Genomic DNA, 23,469 nt, shown 5'->3' with positions numbered 1-23,469 from the left:
GAGATTGTTAACATACCGTTGGAACACCATTTTATCTCAATATTTAGATACATGTAGGACTTATATCTAAATATATTTATATCCATTGTTCCCATTTCTATCTTCCTACGTTTTTTTTTTGGAACTGTTTAGATGAATGAGATGTGCCACATTTCCATCTCACCATCAACCATCATCATCGTCTTCCCTCCCTACAAGATGTCTTATCTTAGTTAATCCGCGAGCACGTGCAGGTCGGGCAGCCCATGGTGTGAAGGCATGCGTCCATTGTTATGGATACGGTGCAGAGGGAGTCTGTGAGGGGGGGGGGGGGGGGGGACGACGACGACGACGACGACGACACTTTGAAGTGTCACAATTATTTACATATGAAGGAAACATAAAACTCACCCGCGCCAGTCTGAGACCCCCATGGCCCCGTGGCACGAGGGTTTTACTGGCCCGTGCTGGTGTGACTGAGGTTCAGGGCCAGGGGACCAAACGGACAGACAGGTACTGGACATGTTGAACGTACTCAACAACGCTCTTTAAACAATGGATTTATTGGCTCTTTCCTATACACCGTTCATGGAAAAGCTCAGAGGCTATTCCATTCCTCCCTTCTGAAAATAAATACCTATAGGTTTAGAGTCGTCCAACGCGCGCGTGTGAGACCCCCGCACCCCCACCCCACCCTGCACGCGTTCTTGTGAAGTAGGCTAGGAATTCTAACACACAATAAAAGCCTGACGCCTTCCCATGAGAACGGTTTTGGGGACAAGTTCCCACGGTGGATCCGATCTCGTTCTTGCGCGTTGCAAATAGACCCACAACAAACTAGTACCATTATCCATCAACGTGCCATGAGAAAAGTGTGTGTATGTTTGTGTGTGTGTGTGTGTGTGTGTGTGTGTGTGTGTGTGTGTGTGTGTGTGTGTGTGTGTGTGTGTGTGTGTGTGTGTGTGTGTGTGTGTGTGTGTATGTCTGTGTGTGTTAGAGTATGTGTGTGTGTGTGTGTGTGTGTGTGTGTGTGTGTGTGTGTGTGTGTGTGTGTGTGTGTGTGTGTGTGTCTGTGTGTGTCCGTGTGTGTGTGTGTGTCCGTGTGTCTGTCTGTCTGTCTGTCTGTCTGTCTGTCTGTCTGTCTGTCTGTCTGTCTGTCTGTCTGTCTGTCTGTCTGTCTGTCTGTCTGTCTGTCTGTCTGTCTGTCTGTCTGTCTTAGTGTGTTTATATGCATGTGTATGCACTGCACAAATACTTTGACTGTTTGTCAAAGTTGAACCGGCGCATATACAGCGAGTGCCACACGTTAACACCTGGTACAACACATGGACAGCTCTGGCAGAAGTGCGGCACAGGCCTAATTAGTTATTTCCGACCATGTGCCACAAAACATGACTCCCTGACAAATGTCCAGATGTCCATAAACTCAAACAGCCCGCTAGGTGTTAAGACACGCTTGGCGTCCCTGTGCGCTTATGTCGGCACGCGCGTCGAGCCCCCACTTGGCCCTCATGGAAGTGACACCTCGGGCCGAGACCCGGGCCGGGCCGAGGCGTCGACATGCGAGGCGCAGCGTCCTTACGCATGAACTTTTACGCAATAGGGGTGTTGTGCGTAAAACCAATGGGTCGGTCTGAAGATATGCTGTTTTTTATAAAATCTTTATGTAGGCTAAAGGATATTTATAACGGATATTTGTTGTTTGTATTTTTGAAAGGTTGAATGCTAAAAATAAATACCCTTGCTTCGTTCGTAGTGTGGTCCTAAAACTTGTAAAAGTATGCCCAATATACCTTGTATTTAGTTTATAAGTGAGTAATAATAAGTGAGTGCAGAGTTCATTTGGATCTCCAACTGCCATTGAAAATAATGAGGTTTAACACCATGAGCTGTGAATGTGTGGACGTGTGTACGCGTCGATCGTGTGTGAGAAAGAAACCTGCACGGGTGTTTGGTGGTTTTGGGTTGAAAAATCAAGAATTTCCATTGAGGACCCCGAGGTTAGTGTTTCTTGGCATGGGGCGCCCCGTGGCGAAGAGCAGGCACCTCCTCGTGGCAGCGGCTAACACGTTAGGAAGGCTCGAAGTGTGACGGGTCATTCACATCATTTGGCTCTGCCCTGCCCGGGAACGATCTCATAGCAACTTTCCCACCGTATCACCTCAGCTCATGTCACCTCTCCTCATGTCACCTCGCATCATCTGGAAGTTGATCATCGTTAACCCATTGAATCACCTTTCGTTATTCCTTTCTTTCCATCTTTCTGTATTGAGAATAAATCATGAACATCCAATTTAAGTGTTTATAATCTGACGAATAATAAAAAGTTACACTTTTAGATATGGGAGATAAAAGAAAGAAGGTCAATAAAAGTGCTAAACGTAAAATAAGAAAGAGATTTGCAAGTATGTTTACAAGCCAAAAAAGTCTCAGTGAAGCAGAACCACAAACCGGCTCATAACAATAAGGGCTGGTAATGAGATTCTAAATGACTCAAATTTTACACAGAAATAATTAAATACATTCATATTATTTCATTTTCATGGCCGTTGTCCAGGGACGTTAAAGTACTCTAGGTTTGGGTGGGCCTAAACGTCTTTGTACTTAATCTTTAAAAAAATTCCCAAACATATATCTTCAAGGTTGTATCTGTGTCTTTTGTGGAAACCCTGCCCACTAGTGGCGACCACGAGGAATTTCAACTGGGTTTGCCAAGCCTGCTGTTGTTATCCTTCTGGTTTGTTTCCAACTCCAAGCAGTTGACATGAAGCCTGGGAACAAGACAAACCTGGGAGCTCATGTTTTTCTTGCTCCGACCTATGCGTCTGCCCCCCCTCCCGCACAGTACAGGAAATATGGAATAGCTTATAGCAGGTGAGAACTACTTCTATAGTTGGTAGTCAATTTTGGTTTTCAGCCTCAACTGAGCGTTTGGTAGAACTCAACAGTCTGTGTGTTGTTGAGGAGGGCTGGTTCTACAGGGCCGTCTGGGTGGTGTTGGCATGGCTGCCCGGTGCCTCAAATCTGCTCTTCTGCTCTGACGAGCCCCCCAACCCCATCCCCAACCCCACCACCGCTGCCTCCGTCCTGGCCCGGAGCTGGCTGTGCTGCAGGGTGGCTGGGTGGTCCGGGATGGAGGGGACGTCCCGGGGCGGGGGGATCACCGCCCCCCTCTCCACCGCCCCCTCATTGGGGGGCCGGCCGTCCGTCACCACCACGTAGTTGGGCTCCGGCTGGGGGGGGCCGCTGGAGTGCCTCTGTAATGCATGCTGGGTACAGGAGAAGGAGCGCTGGCGGGGGGCGGGCTGCGGGGACAGGAAGTGAGGCGTCACGGCTCTGGGGACCTCCAGGGGCCGCTCTCGGTCCTCGTCCTCCGAGGTCACCTCCGCCAGGGTGGCGATGGGGCGCGGCGAGCGGCCCATCACCCTCGGGGGGACCAGCGCCGTCGCTGATTGGTTGAGCTGTTGCGGGCGCCAGTTCTGGGGGGAGGGGTACTGCACGCGGCCAACCGACCAATCACTGTTGGGGAAGAAGGTAGGGAATCAACGATCTCAGTTGTTTTTCTACATTAAATAACATCGTTTGAGAGAGAGAGGACATTTTATAAAAGGCTTTGAAGGAGCAGGTAGTGGTTGGACATCTTGCTCAAGGATGCTTGCAGGTATACTGTGGACATGTGGATTCAAACCCCAAACCTTCTTGCTGGGAGGTGACCCCCCCTATAGCCACTATGTCTTTATGGGCCAGTTAACATGTCCAGCAGTGTACTTGCAGAGGACAATCCCTTTGACCTCCTACCTCTGTGGCGGTGGGGTCATGTCTCGGTGACCCAGGACCCCTGAGAAGGAGGCGGACCTCCCAGGTATCCCGGCCGACCCCGCCCACGGGGAGTACATCAGCCCCCGCTCCTCCCACAGCATGTCATTCACCGGCTCCACCGTGATTGGTCCTCGCTGCACCCGGTGGGCCAATAGGAGCTCCAGGAGCTGGTGGTGCACGCCCTCTCGGGCCATGTCTATTGGACAACGGCCCCTGCGGTCGTGCAGCTCCTGATTGGCTCCGTTGAGCAGCAGGAGGCGTGTGGTGTCATAGCAACCGTGGAGGGCGGACAGGAACAGGGCAGTCTCGCCCTAGTGGAGGAAACATTGGTTCATTTGTAGATTTAGCTCAGGGAAGAATTCAGAATCCAGGAAGAAAAGGTCTTTCCACTCCTTAATGGAGCCGGAGGATTTAAGCCGCGCCACTTAAACTAACAGCTAATCAGACATCCTAAGACCTTTGGCTTAAGGGTTAGTGCAGATGGCATCACCGATTTGAACCCCAGCTGACTAGTGGGTGTGGTATCCAAGAATCATTGTTTCACTAACAAGGAAATATTCGATTTATTAATACCGGGAAGGACTTCTATTTTTTCGAATCAAAGAAGCAGGTTTGAAAACCCCTGTCCTCTACAGGAGGCCTTGGGGGCCTAAAGAACAAGGACGTGAACCGTGGTGGAGGTCTGACCTTGTTGTCCTGAAGGTCCACCGCCGCCCCGTAGCGGATGAGAGTCCTGGTGAGAGAGAGGTGGTTCACGGAGCATGCCCAGTGGAGCGCGGACCGCCCTGGGACCGGGAGGGTGGGGGGGGGGCACAGAGAGCAAGGCGGGAGGGGAGGACGTAGGGGTAAACCGAGAGAGAGAGAGAGAGGGGGAGAGAGAGGGGGGAGAGAGGGGGGGGGGCATCAGTCATGAAACAACTATGAACACAACAGAGGTGAAGCTAGGATGTTAGTTGGCAGAGGAGAGATGAAGAGATAGGGGAGAGAGTGAAAGCGATGCATAGATCAAGGAATATTGAAAGAATAAGAGCTGGTGTTGAAGAAGAAGAAGGCAAGGAAATTAGGAAAGTACGTCAATTAAGCACATAAGGAAAAATGATTGGAAGAAAGAGAAAGATATATCCATCCACCCAAAGATCAGGGGGACGGACGGAGCTTGTTAGCTCTGCTCAGAGTCAGAAGGTATGAGGGGGTCTGAGAGAGACAGAGTGAATGAGTGAGTGAGTGAGTGAGTGAGTGAGTGAGTGAGTGAGTGAGTGAGTGAGTGAGTGAGTGAGTGAGTGAGTGAGTGAGTGAGTGAGTGAGTGAGTGAGTGAGTGAGTGAGTGAGTTTGTGAGTGAGTGAGTGAGTGAGTGAGTGAGTGAGTTAGTGTGAGAGAGTGAGAGAGAGAGAGAGAGAGAGAGAGAGAGAGAGAGAGAGAGAGAGAGAGAGAGAGAGAGAGAGAGAGAGAGAGAGCGAGAGAGAGAGAGAGAGAGAGGGCGAGAGAGGGGATGAGTTGAATGGATGTAGAGAACGGAGGAGGGACACAGAGAGGATTGAGAGAGGATATAAGTCACACTAAACCTCAGTGTTTCATATCTGTTGTCTCTTAGGGCCTATAATAAAGGAACACTATCAGTATGAGACCCAGTAGTACCGGTGTGGTCTGTGTTGTTGACGGGTACTCCAGCTCGAAGCAGCTCCAGGACCACCCGGTCCAGACCGCTGCGCACCGCCCGGATCAGGACCACGGAGCCGTCGGGGCCACACCAGTGCACCGGGGCCGTCTGCAGGTACAACACACATACTGACTTATACTGGGGGATTCATATGATAGTGCACCTTTTAAAACCTGAGCTACAAGGTGCTCTAAAGGAAATATTACCACAGTTAATAAAAATATTATATATATATATATATATATATATATATGTACGGATGACATTATTTTACTTTACCTGCTGCGGAGGACTGAGGAGGGGAGGTGGGATGTTGTTTCTCTTCCAGCCTCTAGGGGGAGCTGTGAGACAGTGAGACCGTTGTTAGCGATTCAATTCATGTTACATCTATGTGCGTGCGTGCGTGCGTGCGTGTGTGTGTTCTTACTCTGCATGGGCCGGGGTGTCTGTGTGTGTCCGGCCCGGTAGTGTTTCTGCTCCTGGCTGCGGTGGTCGCAGATGGACGCCTCTTGCTGGCGGCGCGAGCAGCGGGCGTTGATGTCTTCCATGGAGCTCTGGGTGAAGTCTGTGTCACTCCCTATGTCCAGGTCCCTCTGCGGCCTGGGACCAACACACAGGTGGAAGAGGCATTCTAGCACTTGAGCTGGTGTTTTATTAGTATGAGTAGAGACACTTCAGGACAACACTTCAGTGCTTTTACAAAATTAATATAGAGTATATGGGATTCAATACTTGTCTTTAATGAGCAGACTGCGATGATTCTATTTGCAGAGGTTTTTTTTTTAAATGCTGTGACCTCCACAAGACTCCACACACATGCAATGTCTGGAGCCTGTGGGTAGACGAGATTTGTTTTTACATTTCATGTAAGGAAACCTATCAGCCAAGAGAAGCAGAATAACATAACAAAGTATACAATGGCTTGACATGATCAAGTGAGACTATATCAAAACAAACAAAAAAGACAGCTTTCCATAACATACCTGAAAAAGCAAGCTCTTGACTAGAAACCAAGGACTGTTGTGGTTTCTTAGCACACGACAGGAAGACCTCGAGAGTGTCTTAATTGCGGGCTCCATTGTCAAGGCTCCGGTCGGGGGGGCGTGTAGGACTACATCCGGCCCTACCGCTACGACACGGCCATTGTCCCAGCAGACTAAACATCCCCCCGACCCACGCCCAAAACCAACCAAACCCACCTCATCATACGCATGGCGTCCTCGCCCAGCGGCTCCCTCCTCCTCTTCTTCTCCAGCTCCTTCGCTTTCTTCTTCTTCTTCAAGCCGCTCCTCTCTTTCTCCTTCCCGGAGCGCGAGCGGGGCTCCTGGCGCCCGGAGTGCTGCTGCTGCTGGTGGTGCCAGGCCTTGGAGTCCCCACCGCCGCCACCACTGCTGTTGTCGCTGGCCGCCGTAGACCGGTGTCTGGTCCCCACCCCTCCTCCGCCCTCGCGATCGGGGCACCGCTGGTCGCCCCGCCGCCGTCGTCTGAAGCGCCTCACCGCCAGGAGGACGGCCAGCGTCGAGGCCAGCGCCAGGCCCACGGCGAGGGCGATGACCACCCAGAGCCACGCGGGGGAGGAGGAGTCTACTGCTGGACAGAGACGGTGTATTGCTTGATAACCGGTGGTCAACATGTAAACAACACTGCGATTTAGCCGGTGTTTCAGTTACACAGCAAGCAACTGCCTGTACTGAGTGAGGTTCAATCTCAGTACAGGCAGATGTTCTGCCGTAATTTGTGGGATTTATTTCAACCAATCAGAAATACTCAGAGTATAACCTCCAACTGTGAACTATGCAGCCAATTTTTCACCAGAGGGGGAGCTATTTGCTTTTAGTTTTCGGTTGCGCTTTAATGCGTCAGTCTTGACTTACTGCTGTCTAGTTTCACGTGTAGGCTACCAGTTTTTGTTAGCACAGCATATGATGACTGTGAGTTATTAAACAGGTCGGTCTGACAGGGAACACAGTGTCTGCTGTGGAAGGGTAAATATTTATTCAGATCTTTCCACAGGTTAAATGTCAACGAGGGGAGACAGACAGACAGACAGACAGACAGACAGACAGACAGACAGACAGACAGACAGACAGACAGACAGACAGACACACACACAACCTTTCCCCCCTTGCCAGCCGAAACCTCTGGCCCGTACCTTCTTTGGTTTCCTTCGTCACTTCCTCCTCCCTTGGTCCTATTTCCTGCTTGAAGCCCCGCACATCGATGACGGCTCTGAGCTCTGTCAGCGTAGGGAACGATGGCGGTCGCTTTGAAATCACGGCTCGCAGGAAGCCCCCCGCCTCGGCCGCACTCAGGAAGCAGGAGGAAGGGAGGCGGGAGCATGGCCTGTTGTCCACCTGCAGGAAGAGCACCGAGCTGGGGGGGGGGGAAGAGAGAGAGAGAGAGAGAGAGAGAGAGAGAGAGAGAGAGAGAGAGAGAGAGAGAGAGAGAGAGAGAGGTAGACACAGCAGGAGAGAAAGAGAGAGAGAGAGAGAGATAGGTAGACGCAAAGCAGGAGAGAGAGAGACAGACACAGGAGGAGAGATGGAGAAAGAGAGAGATAGGTAGACACACAGCAGGAGAGAAGGAGAGCGAGCGAGAGAGAGATAGGTAGACACACAGCAGGAGAGAGAGAGAGACGGACACAGCAGGAGAGATGGAGAAAGAGAGAGATAGGTAGACACACAGCAGGAGAGAGAGAGAGAGAGAGAGCGAGAAAGAGATAGGTAGACACACAGCAGGAGAGAGAAAGACAGGTAGACACAGCAGGAGAGAGAGAGGGAGAGATAGAAACATAGCAGGAGAGAGCGAGAGAAGGAGAGAGGTAGATGGACAGGAGAGAGTAAAGATAAACATATAGAAGAATAACATAGAGACAGAATGAGAGAGAGAAATAAAGATTTAAAGAGAGAAAGTAGGTTTGAGAGGAAAGTTTATATGTTTATTCAAGAATCTCCAAATAAATAAATCGGTGTATTTTGGTCGTATCATCAAGACAAGAGCATAACCAGCCCCAGGCTGAGCGGGAGACGGGTTAGTCTAGTGGATAGGGCATCCATCTCTTACCATATGCGTTATAGGTTCAGTTCCCCGTGTCCTCAGACTTCCTGTAAGCCTCCTTGAGAAAGAAGCTTAACTTCCAAGTGCTCCTTTTTAGATAGACTGTCACTAGTATGTTGGGAATTTTAAAATGTCTTCAGAATGACCCAGTATTTAATTTTAAGAACGATATTTTTTTAAATAATATCCAAAATGAAAGATAACCAAGTGTTTTTTCACTAACCTGTCTAGCTTAACAAATAGAGCATTGTATTTTCAGTGCCTGGGTAGTGGGTTCAATTCCCACATTAACAACAATATAAACATTTAATGCCCTCACTTGTTAGGCGCTCATGAAAGAATCCAAAAAATATTTTCATGCTAATTATTTGTTTAGCCTTAAAATAACTGAATACAATAGATTCCCAGGGTTCAGTGATGGACTCCAAAAATGGTGGCTCTTCTAAGCGTCGTCAGGCACACCTGGCCAGCTAGGCCCAAAGCCTAACTGGTTTGGAAACAGCAGCTCATTTGTTATCACTACTCGTTTATTATTCCTCCTTGTTATGTTTCTGTTGTGGTTAATTAATTCCATTTGTTAAACATCAGTTTGTGTTTCATTAGGGGCTTTCTGTTGTGGTCTGTTTGGCTATAACAAGACCTACAACGGCATTTGCAGAAGCTTTAGCAATTAGCAGTTGGAGGTTAGACACTATGTAGGGATGACTAGTGGCCATTTTGAGAGTCGGGTGTTTGAGTAGCAGTGAATCTTTGATAAAAAGAATAATTGAAGATAAAAACCATACTTTGGTTTTAAGAGATACACTATTTTAATCATACCATATTCATCCTTATTCAAGACATTTGTGGAGCTACCCCCCAACTCACCCGCCGGCGTCCCCAGCGGTGGGCTGCTCCAGCAGCTCCGCCAGCTGGGGGGCGTCCAGGGCGTGGATGTCCCTGGTGGGGGCCAGCGGGGCCACGGCCCTCAGCTTGAGCGACGTGCGCAGCAACACGCTCAGCGCCCAGAGCAGAGAGCTGTTGGAGGACACGGCTCGCTGAGGGGGGAGGCCCGCGTGTGTACAGTGGACCACCAGGGTGCCCTTGGCCCACACGGGGGTCTGGTGGGTGAAGCAGTCGCTGCCGTCCCAGCCACAGGGGGCGCTATCGCAGCCCTGCTCGCAGTGGGAGTTGGCGTAGTGGTCCCGGCAGTACTGGATGTGACCCGGACTGTGGAGGGAAGAGAGGGCGGGGGGGGGGGGGGGGGGGGGGGGGAGGAAGACAGTGATAGGTAGACAGAGGAAAGGAAGAAGGAGACAGGAGAAGAGAGAGGGGGAGTGGGTGAGGAAGGTAGTGAGAGGTGGAGAGTAAGGAATGGAGAGAGTTATAGAGGGTATTAAAAAGAGCAATGGGGGAGAGATAGAGGGAGAGATTGAGGGGTAATGTCAGAATGCTAAATGGTTGGGGAATTCACTTAATTTGAGTTAAGACATGCAGGTTAACTGGATTCAATAAATGCTGCACTGTATGAGCATATATGCGCACAAAATATGCGCTGAATGGTGGGAAACACATTTTGATAAACTATAGAAACATATATTATAAAACCATGAATGAACAACGGTTAAAATATAGTAAATCGTAAACAGTAGTTATCGTGAATAAATATCCCTCATCATTAGACTGACGTACAGGAACAGAAAGAAGAGGAAGAACAAGATGGAGGATGTGAGTTTTACTTGCACTTGCCCCTCTCCTTGAGGCAGTCCAAGCCGTCTAGGAGACACCGTGGCTCAGTACACTCTTTGTTGCACGTCCCATCCCCAAACTTCTCCTGGCAGCGTCTGCTTACCGGACACTGACCCCAGGGGTCGCTAGGTGCCGCTGAGAAACCAGGGGACCGAGGACAGACATGAAGGGCCCCACACACACCCACACGCACACACACACACACACACACACACACACACACACACACGCACACACACGCACACGCGCACACACGCGTGCACACACACACACACACACACACACACACACACACACACACACACACACACACACACACACACAAACACACGCGCACACACACGCGCACACACACACGCACACACACACACACACACACACACACACACACACACACACACACACACACACACAAACACACGCGCACACACACACGCACACACACACACACACACACACACACACACACACACACACACACACACACACACACACACACACACACACACACACACACTTAGCATCATGAGGTGTGGTTCGCAGTCAATGTTAAAAGTTAGCATACAACATAGCATTGCTACAGTTGAGTTAGTTTCTGTTTCGCCTTTGAATAGACTTTGAAACAAAAACATGTAGATACGGCTCTAATTACGATAGTTATACAATTGTGCAGCTGTTATATATTAAATATACACTTAAAGTAAAAGCCCTCGGTTGGTTGAGCAGTCGATGACCCACATTAAAATACTCAGCCCTTTACACAAGACCTACAATCTTGTGTAAAGGGCTGGTGAGTGAAGGGAGAGAACCGCTTACAGACTTAAAGGTCAATGACATTGGCTTCCAAAGGGAACGGGAAGGGGACCTGACACAAACAGGAAGTTTCCAGAAGCAGTGAATAGTAACAGGAAACTAAGTGGGCCGGGACTTGATCAAGGTTAAAGGTCATTGCCATGGCAATGAGGAATGGGATGGAATAAGGCAATGGGCCTTGGCCCCTTGGCAGGTGACGCCCCGTGCCCACTACCTCCGTCAGTTGTCCGTTGCCCATTGACTTTGAATGGGGACGGTCGCGCAATGCATTGTGGATCCGTCAGTTGACTTGGAGCGTTCGCCACCGTCAAAAAGTTGAAAAATGTTCAACTTTTTCGGCAGCGACGGATCCGTCATCCAATCAGATCGCGTATGCAAATTTAAGCACTGTGACGCGACTCGGGCTCTGACGATACTGGAAAGCGGGAAAGCGGGTAATCTTGCCTCGCAACAAGCAGGAAGAAGCGGGAAGAACCCGGCGAACCGATTTGATTGGCTGACGGATGCATCTGCAAAGACTACTCCCCCATCCGTCAGCCACGCCTTCTGACGTCCGTTGACTGACGGTGCAGTGGGCACGAGGCGTGAGTGAGCGTGTATACCTTTATAACATACCACTTTAGAGCTGAAATGCTAAATGTCTAGTATCATATAAATACTCTGATACGTTCATTTTGGGAACCACACATTACATAGAAAAATACTTTGGTAACACTTTACTATAAGAGGACCTTAATAAACCATAAATTAACATTAATTTAAAATGTTATAAAGCAGTAACATTGGTGTTATAATTATGATTAGGGTTAGGATCGAGATTTGGGGCAATGATTAGTGAACCGTTAAATAATGTTTATAACTGCATTAACTAAACGTCGTTAATGGTCAATTAATTTACACTTTTTGTGTAGTGTTACCATAACCTTTAACTAACAACTAAGTAATTAAAACCTTAGTCATTAGTTAAAATAAGTTCAAGGTCACATGATAGTCAGAAGAGAACAGCTCTCACCAAAAGGATTACCATTGGCTGAGAGATAAAATGAACATAATAAAAGAAAATGATCTTGACTAAGATAAACCTAAGGCGTGAATAAGATAAACGTACCTTGATGAAGCCTGCATAGTCCCAGCACCACCAACAGCCTCGCCATCAACCACCTCACTCTCCTCGAGTCCTCCACCACCACCTCCACCTTCATGCTCCTTCGCTCCCAGTCCTCACACAGTCCTTTTATCGACCTCCTTCTTATTGGTACTCTTCCAGCCCACGTCCCAGCCACACCGGTCCAGTTGGGTCCAACGTGCCCCGCTCCCTGGTTCCAATGCCTGTCCAGGCAGTTTCAGTTCCTTCTTCTGTGAATCCCGGCTCTGCTGTGGACCCCCGTCCTGGTGCTGGTGACGGTCACAGTGGGTCCGGTCCGTGTGACCGGTTGGGAACCGAGTGTGCCCCCTCCCCTCCACCTTCCAGCGCCACCACCCTCCAGCACTGCTATTCTTTAAGCGAAGCCCTCCGGATATAAGGACTACTTCCTGCCACTGTGTGGGAAGAATAGAGCTGGGGCCTGGGGGTTTGGTGGGGGCGGTGTTGTGTACGCTTGTTATTGACTGCAATTTTTGAATTCAAATGTTGGAAAAAGCACTGTGTTTGCATATATGCCATCCCATGCACACTCACACACGCACGCACACACACACACACACACACGCACACGCACACGCACGCACGCACGCACGCACACACACACACACACACACACACACACGCACACACGCACACACGCACACACGCACACACGCACACACGCACACACACACACACACACACACACACACACACACACACACACACACACACACACACACACACACACACACACACACATATACTTAAACATAAACACACAAGTGTTTACCTTTCTAGCCATGATCCCTTGACTTTCTTTCCATCAATTGTTGTTTTACACCTCGGCTCTTCCTTCACACTCTTTAAACCACATACATTTAAACTTGAACACCTCAATGCACAAACTGGCCCAGTGTACAGGGAACTCAAGGTCTGTGAGGAAGGTCTGCTCTTAGGTTTTATGTTGACATTTATTGGCGTTATAAAACAGTACAACACTAAGATGTCTCATTGTGCCTTAACAGAAAGCCGCAATGTTTGATTAAGAATTGATAACGAAGGTCCAGTCTAAAGTTTTATAGATTGTAATACATTTTGGATTACGAATAGGGACTAAGAAAATGTTACAGGTTACTCTTTCTCTATCCTAAAAAATAGCCTAGTTGTTTTATTAATTGAAATTTAATTTGTGAACTATATTATCATAAGAAATTATAATTGAATGTAGTCTTTTTAATTTGATGTTTTTTATTTTTTCATTTATTTTTTTTACAATAATTCGAATTCCAGACATGTTAACGGATGATAGTAGGCCAGCAGAAAACTGGCCAAACAAGACCAAACAGGGGGACCCCTGTAAACCAACAGGGGGAGCTAAAATGTTGTGAGTCTGTTATTTCCCTCCTTCCCACGTGGTGTCGTGCTGGAGCTGAAAAGCTTTTCAACACAGACGTTTTGGAAAGGGGTAAGTTAGGTACGTTTAACTTAGCATTTTAGTAATAGTTTCATGAGTAGCCATCACACCAAAGAATACAAAATGCCGCCAGCCTTGGATAGGTTGCGGGATCGTCCTCTGCATCTTGATCAGCCCAGCGGGCACAGGGACTTTCCATGTTAGGTTACTTTCGCTTTCAGCTCGGCAGGCAAAAGAAGCTTCGACAGCTCGCGAGTAGGTCGATTCTCTGTATTTGATCGATTTGTCAGTTTTGAAATGCATTATTATCAACAAGTGGACCGACTTGCATGACTGATCATTTTCTTATTGCAGGTTGGACATTTTTTACTCTATTTTTGACTTCTATTCCGGTTCGAATTCAAAGCCAAGGTAAGGTGTTAGTATGGCAACAAACTATGTTTCTGTAATTGTATAGCTGGGCAGATCGTGTTTCAATGTTAAATATGCTATTATCACCTATATCTAGTGTTTAACTCGATTATATTAGCAAGCCAACTGCTATGTGAAAATGAAAGTCAGCTTAGGTTTCGAATCGTAACAAAGGATAGGCCTACTCGTTTCTGGGAACATGGTTCATTATGGGCAATGTTGTTTGATCCACTTTGTACATGTCGATTTACTTTTTTTTTTTTTTTAATCTCACAAGCATGTCCTCTCTCTCTTTCTCAATCTGTCTTTCTCAGATAATTTCTCTACTCTGACTACACTTTCTTCATCAGGGCATGATGTCCAAAAGTAGTTCCTTCGGTGCGGCTTCGGTCTTCGTGCTGGTAGATGCTTGTGTGGTGCAGTCCATCCGCTCTGCCCCCCTCTCACCCCTGCTGGTCGCCCACCCATATGTCACTTTGTGGGGTGGAGGGATCCTTCGAGCCTGCGCCTTGCTCTTCCTCAGCTTGTCATGGAGCCAATCGTGGATGAGCAGCTTCCAGGGGCGCCAGACCATCGGGGTCCTGTGCTTTCATTTCCCAGTGTATGTTAGTCTCTTGTGGGGGGTCGGTTGGTCCAACTCAGAGGAGCTATGGAGCTGGTACTCCTGGCAAAGGGTAGGTGCTTTTCTGCATTCATAACTCCTGTGTTATTGTTTATTATCATATCAAATACAACGTTGTAAAAGTGTAACTTTGATTCGATTGTGAATGTATACCTTAATGTAGATTTAGAGACTAAACTTGTATTAAAATGTCACAGACAATGAGGTAGAATGGTTTTACATCAATCTAATGGCAACAATACAGAAACTTAAACTAAATGTTATCACCACAATATATTTCTCTAATCCTTGCTTTTTGAAGTGAAAGTCATGGTAATAAGTCCAAAAAATTACTTTATAATAAAAAAACATCTGAGATTTCCTTTGATAGTCCAAGATAAGAAATGTGGGTGTCACAGCAGAAGTAAAGGGCATTTGTTCATGAAGAACAAATCAACTTTCCAGCCATTTAGATGTATTAACCACCCCATGATCCTCTTTGTTTTTGTGGGGCAGCTATTGCACGGTTATGGCGTCACTGCGGTGGCCTGGTTGTACTGGGAGAGGTACGTGTCCTCGCTGTTCCAGAAGAAGAGGAGCAGCAAAGAAGAAGCAGAAGCCCAGTCGGGGAACAATTCCTCCTCCCTGAAGAAGTTGATGGGCTTCATGCGACCCTACACCAGCCGCTTTGTGTCTGTGATGCTGCTGGTCACTCTGTCCTCGTATGGTATGTGGATGTGTGTGAGTGGTGATGAGGTCCTCATATGTACGTCAATCTGGAAAGTGTTGGGGCTGAATGTGTTTGTGATCGTTCTGAGGACTTGGTCTTCATATTTTATCTAACATTGAAGTGTGTTAGAGGTGCTACATGTTAATTGTGATGTTTAGGTCCTCATATGCTAGGTCAATGTTGACTCCTGAAAACCTGTGCTTTACATATTGATGGTATTCCAAATTTTTTATTGAAACGGTAGAATGAAGGTGGGGGAGATGAGTATGAAGGGAAACAAGACTCATGATTGACTCAATGACTCCTTGATTATGATAAGGATCGATGTGTTTGATAGCCAGATGTTCCTCAAACGTGTCTAGTCAGATGGATGTGTTTTGTGTCTGATCCGTCTCTCTTGGTCTCACTCAGGTGAGATGGCGATACCTCATTACACGGGACACATGGCAGACTGGATCATGGATGAAAAGAATCCAGATGCCTTCACCCAAGCCATCACAATTATGGCAATAATTACCATTGGCAGGTATACTTCTATACTGCTTACCTAAGGCAGAATAGTCCTGAATGCTATCTTATATTATTCTATTTTATCTTGGTCTACTGTCTAAAGTTGAGCTTAGACCCGTTATGGTCAAGGGTGAGATCCCTTCCTATAAACATCTTTGACCATGATGAATCGATTGGTTGGTCGAAATTTGGTAATCAGTTGCGACCAGCTTCACATTGATGCTCGGCTGGGACCGAGTCGGACTGGGGCCATGTTTGGATCTGAAGGCCACTGACTTCCTCCAAAACAGCACTTGCGTGATCTTCTTTGACTTCGGCCCTAGAATTAATGAACACAGATGTGCCTCTTAGTGACCTATATTGTCATTCACTGTGATTCAGAAAGGTGTCTGCTAATATAAACTAATTTAAACTGTGCTGTTAAAGTGTTGTAATGTCCGTGAAGGCTTCATTACATCTGACACCTCACTGACTTCAGCACGACTACTCTGAACATGTGTAACAGTAGAAGGGAGTTTTGTTTATATGCACAAGCAAGCACATTTTTTGTAAATCAAAACGAAAGAAAAAGCACCTTACTTAAGCCTCGATCAGACACAAGGCGTGGCGAGGCGCACCGCACTGCCTTTCTTTGTTGTAGTTTATAGTTAGAAAACAACAAAAACATATTTTGGTTTTATTGTTACTAGTTAGCACCTGAATAACTGCTCTTCACCTAACTGCTACCATTTATATAAACATTTATAATTTATCTAAAGATCTTCTAAAAAATGGACAGGCGTGGTTTCTCCTCCGTGTAGTACATTTGTTGTCATTACCCCCACAGAAGGCCCTTGTTTGTAAACAATTACAAACACTGTTTAACAATGATTGTTAATTATTTTTATAAGAAAATAACATAAACAAAAAAATGTGATAACAATAAAACTTCATTAAAAAGAACTAAACAAGCTAAAAATTCCAGAATAACTATAAGTAATATTACTTATAGTGCTTTCTAGTTGTTTTCAAGTCATTTTTGGCATTTGTTTGTTTGTTTGCCTGCAGTGCGGTACTTGAGTTTGTGTGTGACCTCATGTACAACGTCACCATGAGCTGCATCCACACATCAGTGCAAGGCAAGGTCTTCCAGTCCGTGCTCAAACAGGAGATCGCTTTCTTTGACACCAACAAGACAGGTAATCTCCCCCCACCACCCCGTTCCTGGACTTCCAAAGAATGACACCAATGACCCAAATAATGTGTTAATCCTCCGGGGACCTCTTCAACAAAACATAAATTAAGACTTACAGGCTCAAAGCTCAATTAAATGTTATCGGCTATATGACCAGGCCTGTGTCAGCCCAGAATACCAACAGCAAACACAATCAGATAAATGTTATAAAATGAACGCATATTTCTATGTAATTGTTTTTCAACAAACAACCACCAAGCTGTGGCCCCCATATCCCTCTCTTGTGGCTGTCCATGGAAATTAACAAACCAACACGATGACTTGGTCTTTCAGCAAATATCCTCATACATCACATCATTCCATGGTTATCTAGCATATGTTTTAGTTTTTCAGAATGGTTAATCAGAATCATTATATTTACAATCATCTGTAATTTAAAATATATATATATTGAATATATTTTCGCCCCTTTCAGCAACATAATTTTAAATTGTGTGCTATTATATCTGTCTATTGAACTATTTGTCCGGCTTCAGGGGAAATTGTGTCGCGTATCACCACGGATACCAACAGCATGAGTGAGGCGCTGAGCGAGCAGCTGAGTCTGGTCATGTGGTACACTGCCCGACTGGTCTTCATCCTCTACTTCATGTTCAGCCAGTCGTGGCAGATCTCCCTGTTCACCTGCATGGGGCTGCCCATCCTCTGGATCATCCCAGAGTGCTCCGGAACCTTCCATCAGGTGGGGACGGGGTGCCTCTGGGCGCTATCCTGGGGTCCCTGAGTTTTGTTATTTCATGTATTATTTTTCTGATTGTAACTCATTCACATAGTTTGAGTTTGTTTGTTTTGGTTTAGCATTTAATTATTTTGGGAAAGCTGACCCAATTCGCAACATCATTTCTGTGTCTTATTGTTCTCCAATTGTGTTTCTAAGTGCTGATAAAGCGACTGCCCACACAAAACACAGGGTCAATACTTACTTACTGCCTACCAAGAATTAAAAAATAATAATAAAATAAAAAAAAGAATGAAGAAGAATACTTCAGCATAATCAACATCCTCAATAACAATAACAATAAGAATGCAACTAAAACAATAGGAGTAGGAGAGTTGCAGTGAATGCTCCTTGTTAAAAGAATATACTACTTGGGTATTATCGTTAAAAATATGAAAATTGTCAATTCAATTAAATGCTCCTCAGCCTAATCACTCCTCTTTTCCCTTCAGGCGATCTCTAAAAAGGTCGCAGAGTGCATTGCCCAGGCCAACCAGGTCGCCACAGAGACGTTCTCCAACATGAAGACAGTGCGGTGCTTCGCCAACGAGGACGGCGAGATCAAGCGCTATGAGGAGCGACTGGACGTCATCTACGGCCTGAACAAACGGGAAGCCTTCGCCTACGCCGCCTCCACCTGGGCCAATAATGTGAGTCGGGAGGAAAGGGCTAACACAAGGAACTCAGGGTCTGTCGAGAGCCCTTTATCGACTAGTCATATGTTTCAACCTGGACTTGAATAGGTTTTGAGTACTATGTTTGAACTTTGTCTTAGATAAAAAATGAAAAAAATACGCAAGGATAATAGTAATATGTTTGTATATTTGTCCTGTGGGGAAAGACAGAATAGTATTGTGGTTAGTGTGTTGGACTACCAGTTGAAAGGTACTGGGTTTCAATCCCCATTGTTAGCAGTGTACCTGTAGGCCAGATGCCCTCCACCTCCCTGCTCTGTAATGTCATGTCTCTGAATTGTTTCCGAATGTCTTTGGATAAAAGTTTCTGGTAAGAGGCTGAACAGTACTGTTGTCCTTTAACCCCCTGCAGACCAGCACCCTGGCGCTGAAGGTGTTCATCCTGTACTACGGAGGGACGCTGGTCACCGGGGGCACGGTCAGCAGCGGAGACCTGGTCGCCTTCGTACTCTACGAGCTCCAGTTCGCCTCGGCGGTGGACGTAAGAACACACAACAGAAACCACCAATTCTGGTCGGAACACTAGACATAAACCACTTGTTTAGGTCTAGACACAAATTGCAAACCACCAGTTGGTGTCTTAGCTTGTAAGTTCTTGACCGAGACTCAAAACCAGTGGATTTTTTAATTAGTTAAGATAAACTGTGTGTTTCCCAGACTATATTATCTATTTAACAGTTTGTGAGTTCAATGTACATTTCTCTAAATGTTAGCTCTTCTCTCGTCTCAGGCTGTGATGCGTTGTTACCCAGACGTTAAGAAAGCCATCGGAGGTTCGGAGAAGATTTTTGAGTACCTTGATCGGGATCCCCAGGGTCCCCCTATAGGCACCCGGGACCCCCAAGGGGTGGAAGGTCACGTGGAGTTCCGGAACGTCACATTTTCCTACCCTGGGAAGGCAACCCCTGTGCTCATGGTATTGTGTTTTCATACCACACTCTTGTTTGTCTGTCTAAATGTCTGTTTTGCTGCCTTTGTTTTAGGACTAATGCTCAAAACTATTTGCAAACTAATAGATTGATGCATCGATAATCGCAAACAAAGATCAAACGTTTGATTTGTTTACTTAATGATAGATACATGATCACTTTTTCATTGATTTTCACAACAATAAGCAATAAACTGGGATTAATTACTGATTAGAATCAAGCTGATGATCAGACCCTTTTGTTTATAACATCAACAAATCAACTAGTCTCAACTTTCTCACTTGACAAAAGATCAGCAATCTATTCCTCACACTCCACCCCCTCCTCTCCATTAACTCCCTCCCACCAACCTCTGCTCCCTCCACCCTAGGATGTGTCCCTGAAGCTGCAGCCCGGACAGATCACGGCCCTGGTGGGGTCCAACAGCTCTGGGAAGACCACCTGCGTTCGGCTGCTGGAGCGCTTCTATCAGCCCCAGGCCGGCAGTATCCTGCTGGACGGAGAGAACCTCAATAGCTATAAGGAGCATCACAAGGTGCGGTCATAATAAATAATCTCTCTCTCCCCCCCCCCCCCCCCCAGCTCGGTGCTCTTCCTGCAGGTGGACAACAGGCCATGCTCCCGCCTCCCTTCCTTCTGCTTCCTCCTGCTTCTCTCTCTCTCTCTCTCTCTCTGTCTCTCTCTCTCTCTCTCTCTCTCTCTCTCTCTCTCTCTCTCTCTCTCTCTCTGTCCCTCTCATAACGCATACTGTGTGTGTGTGTTCCTACTTTATAGCACTTTGATGATGACATAGTTCATCTTTAAGATTGATGGATGATATGCATATATACACTGAGTGTCTATATATGACTATGGGATGACATTATCATTAGTAAGGCCAAGGGGCAAAGTCAAGCTATCGATCTTGAAGGAATCTTTATTTACTAATAGCAAGCTGTGGCTATATGATTATTTTATATAATTGTATGTCTTTTTTGCCAGGTCGCTGTTGTGAGCCAGGAGTGTGTTCTGTTTGCCCGCTCCATCGCAGAGAACATCAAATATGGCTTTGAGCACGCTACTGATGATGATATGTACAGAGCCGCCAGGATGGCTGCAATCCATGGCGAAATACTAAACTTCCCAAACGGATATCAAACAGGTGGGGCTAATATAGCATATATGCCATTTGGGAAAAGCTTTTAACCAACACTTCTTACTAGCAAGTGAGTGCATACATTCTTAGCTGTGGTGTGACCAGTGGGAAACCCCTAACCATGGCACTGGTAAGGCTGTACTCTACCAGTTGAGCTAGACAAAGATAGTGTTGGTGTGTTTCTCGACGCCCCCTGGTTGATACTCAAGTGTCTAATACTTTATTTTACACTTTAAGCGTCAAATTCCAGCTTTTCAAAGTGGGCACAAGGCTAACAAAAGTAAAATAAACAATTGTTTCGTTTTATTTTCTGGAAGAAGTCACTTTTGACCCACAAACCCTCAAAATTTGAACTTTTCACACAGACGCAAAAGGCGAGCAGGGTAAACCTCATGAACACAAAAAATTCCCTAAGTTCTTCCCCTGTTTCTCATTCTCTCACCCTCCCTCCCTCCCTCCCTCTATCTCTCTTCCTCTATCACACCATCTCTATCTCCCTCTCTATCGTTGCCCTCCTCTTTCTAACTTGTCCCCCTCCCTCCTCTCTCTCTCTCTCTCTAGATGCGGGTGAGAAGGGGGGCATGGTGTCGGGCGGCCAGAGGCAGAGGATTGCCATCGCCAGAGCTCTGATCCGGCAGCCCAAGGTCCTAGTGCTGGACAACGCCACCAGCGACCTCGACGCAGAGACGGAACATCAGGTTGGTTAAAGTACTACGAAAACAATGCTACTGATAATAAAACTACTCATCATGTTTGTCAAAACTTTGTTTGAATGGGAAAAAAAATCAAGACGAGGATTCTCTCAGTTCATTTTTTGGTAGGGGAGGCTTTTTTAAATGGTATGTATGTATGTATGTATGTATGTATGTATGTATGTATGTATGTATGTATGTATGTATACAGTTTAAATATATATATATATAATATATTAAAAAGCCTCCCTTACAAAAAAATTAACTGAAAGAATCCTTGTCTTTTTTTAAATTATATATATATATTATCCGATATGATAATATCGCTATAAATGAATCTGTTTTTTAGAGCTCAGAACAGGGCTTGAGGATACCCTTGTATATCCAACACTAACCTGATCCTACCCTGCGCGTGGCGACCGCTCCACCTCTCTGCCGGGCTCAAATCCCCCCTGCACTGAACCCCCGTCTAGTTGGCTGGCTATTTTCCGACCACTGGACACTCATCATTTGTCACCCTCCACACCCAGGTCTTCCAGGCCCTGCTGGGGCGGTCCAACAGCCCGTGCTCTGTGTTTCTGATCTCCCTCAAGATGAGCGCCGTGGAGCGGGCCCACGACATCCTGGTGCTGGAGGAGGGGCGCGTGGTGGAGCAGGGAACCCACAAAGAGCTGATGAAGCAAGGGGGGCGCTACGCCCAGCTGGTCGCCAACCAAAACCAGGGCTTTCAGCGGGCCGAGGAAGAAGGGGGAGGAAGATGAGGTTTTTTTGGCTGCAATTAGTCTCTTGTAAGGGTATAATATGTCATTTCTGCCGCTTGGGGTCTCTCATTCAAAACAATAACAGAAAAACATAGTATGGGGACACCGTGAAGTAGCATGGCCGAAGATGAAATTGTATTCAACTTGTATTGACGCTACGTTTGTTCATGTTTATTCACGTGATGTTGTTTCCACCTAATGAAATAGCTGCAAGTGTTACTGCAAGTATAAAATAACTTAATTTTATTATTTGACTACCGAAACAGCTATAAATAATGCTATTTTGGGAGTTCCAGCCTTTTTTCTGTGGTCAAAACAATTAGAGTTGTAGTCTTTTAGGTTTTTAAATGCAGAAATGTTACATATTATACCTTATACCTAAGTTGTTTTTATACCTTGCTATGCAATTGGCATTGGCACGTGTGTCATATACAATTGTCTTCATATATTTTGCAGATCCACTTTGGCTTTCATCTTCATTTTTTCATCACACACAAATCTGTCCATTGCCCTGTCTAAAAAGGTTGATATTAGTTTTTTATGTTAATATTAAAAAGGTTATTTATTGGACAATGTGTCTTTTTAAATTGAAAGACCTGATTAGGCCTCAACATTCTTTGAGGGAATACTTGTTTCTACAGTGCTCTTAAATACATTCTATTTACAAGTATGATTGAATAATTGTGTCAAATCTTTTACTTTTTTTGTGTTTGAAACTTAAAAATAAAAACAAAATAATTTTTAAATTGAAAGACCTTATTATGCATCAACATTCCTTTGAGAGAATACTTTGTTCGACAGTGCTATTCAATACATTTTATTTACACGTGTAATTAAATAATTGTGTTGAGCTTTTTATTTTTTGTGTTTGAAACTTAAAAATAAAACCAGATTAAAAATTGTTCTGTTTTATTTAAGATGGTAGAAGTTGAGATAATGCACACTATCTTTGTAAAGTTATGTAGCAACGTAGGCCTACTGTCTGTTGGTCTTGATTCAAAAGCAAGCTTGTGCGCCATCTTCTGTTCGAATATTAATTGTTCGCTGCTTACAATAACATAAAGCTGACATTACGCTTTATTCAGCTAGCCGAATATTTTGCTCAAGCGAACGACCATTATCAGGGATGTGCAGTGCAGCTGTCAATGATGTATTAGTAGGTGATCCTCCAAAGAAATGCGGTACGTCGGTCGATCCACAATAATGCAATATATTGCGTTTCTGTTTCTGGAGAGCATTTTGAGAAAGGTTGACATTAATACTTAGGTATATTATAAAATATTCTGCAGTAAGAATTGCAGACCACTTTAAAGGTCTACTTGGTAATAAAAAGGACGAGATGTTCCAAAGCAGTCTTGGGCGTGTGGCCTTGATACGCCTACGTCTTTACGCACAGCCAATGAAATCACCCGGTATCTTTGACGTAGCCGGAAATACTACGTGCTGACACGTTGTTGGT

General features: G+C 45.9%; 2 protein-coding genes across 4 annotated transcripts; one reads left to right on the top strand and one right to left on the bottom strand.

Moving 5' to 3' along the window:
* Window positions 1–1,313: 1,313 nt before the first annotated feature.
* Window positions 1,314–12,549, bottom strand: notchl (notch receptor, like). 2 transcript variants are annotated; one of them, XM_056603097.1, is made up of 11 exons: window positions 12,163–12,549; window positions 10,232–10,376; window positions 9,381–9,722; window positions 7,609–7,829; window positions 6,656–7,046; window positions 5,884–6,056; window positions 5,736–5,797; window positions 5,435–5,564; window positions 4,486–4,583; window positions 3,778–4,109; window positions 1,314–3,498 (listed from the first exon to the last, which is right to left on the bottom strand). In XM_056603097.1, exons 1-11 carry the CDS (start codon window positions 12,254–12,256, stop codon window positions 2,955–2,957), a joined length of 2,532 nt encoding a protein of 843 aa, XP_056459072.1. In that variant the 5' UTR covers window positions 12,257–12,549; the 3' UTR covers window positions 1,314–2,954. The 2 variants fall into 2 exon arrangements, with proteins under 2 accessions (XP_056459072.1, XP_056459073.1); XM_056603098.1 differs by having other exon boundaries at window positions 6,656–7,043; window positions 12,163–12,548.
* Window positions 12,550–13,581: 1,032 nt separating this feature from the next.
* Window positions 13,582–23,070, top strand: tap1 (transporter 1, ATP-binding cassette, sub-family B (MDR/TAP)). 2 transcript variants are annotated; one of them, XM_056603105.1, is made up of 14 exons: window positions 13,582–13,849; window positions 13,949–14,005; window positions 14,356–14,679; window positions 15,123–15,333; window positions 15,748–15,862; window positions 16,894–17,024; window positions 17,557–17,762; window positions 18,251–18,448; window positions 18,846–18,974; window positions 19,224–19,409; window positions 19,793–19,957; window positions 20,404–20,563; window positions 21,119–21,255; window positions 21,780–23,070. In XM_056603105.1, the coding sequence occupies exons 3-14, from the start codon at window positions 14,359–14,361 to the stop codon at window positions 22,008–22,010; spliced, it is 2,190 nt and encodes a 729-aa protein (XP_056459080.1). In that variant the 5' UTR covers window positions 13,582–13,849; window positions 13,949–14,005; window positions 14,356–14,358; the 3' UTR covers window positions 22,011–23,070. The 2 variants fall into 2 exon arrangements, with proteins under 2 accessions (XP_056459080.1, XP_056459081.1); XM_056603106.1 differs by having other exon boundaries at window positions 14,320–14,679.
* The last annotated feature ends 399 nt before the right edge of the window (window positions 23,071–23,469 follow it).

The sequence above is a fragment of the Gadus chalcogrammus genome, chromosome 11 (assembly GCF_026213295.1).
Source record: "Gadus chalcogrammus isolate NIFS_2021 chromosome 11, NIFS_Gcha_1.0, whole genome shotgun sequence".
NCBI classification, from domain to species: domain Eukaryota; kingdom Metazoa; phylum Chordata; class Actinopteri; order Gadiformes; family Gadidae; genus Gadus; species Gadus chalcogrammus.
The sequence above is the reverse complement of the archived record's forward strand: the minus strand, read 5'-3'. Positions and strand labels throughout refer to the sequence as shown.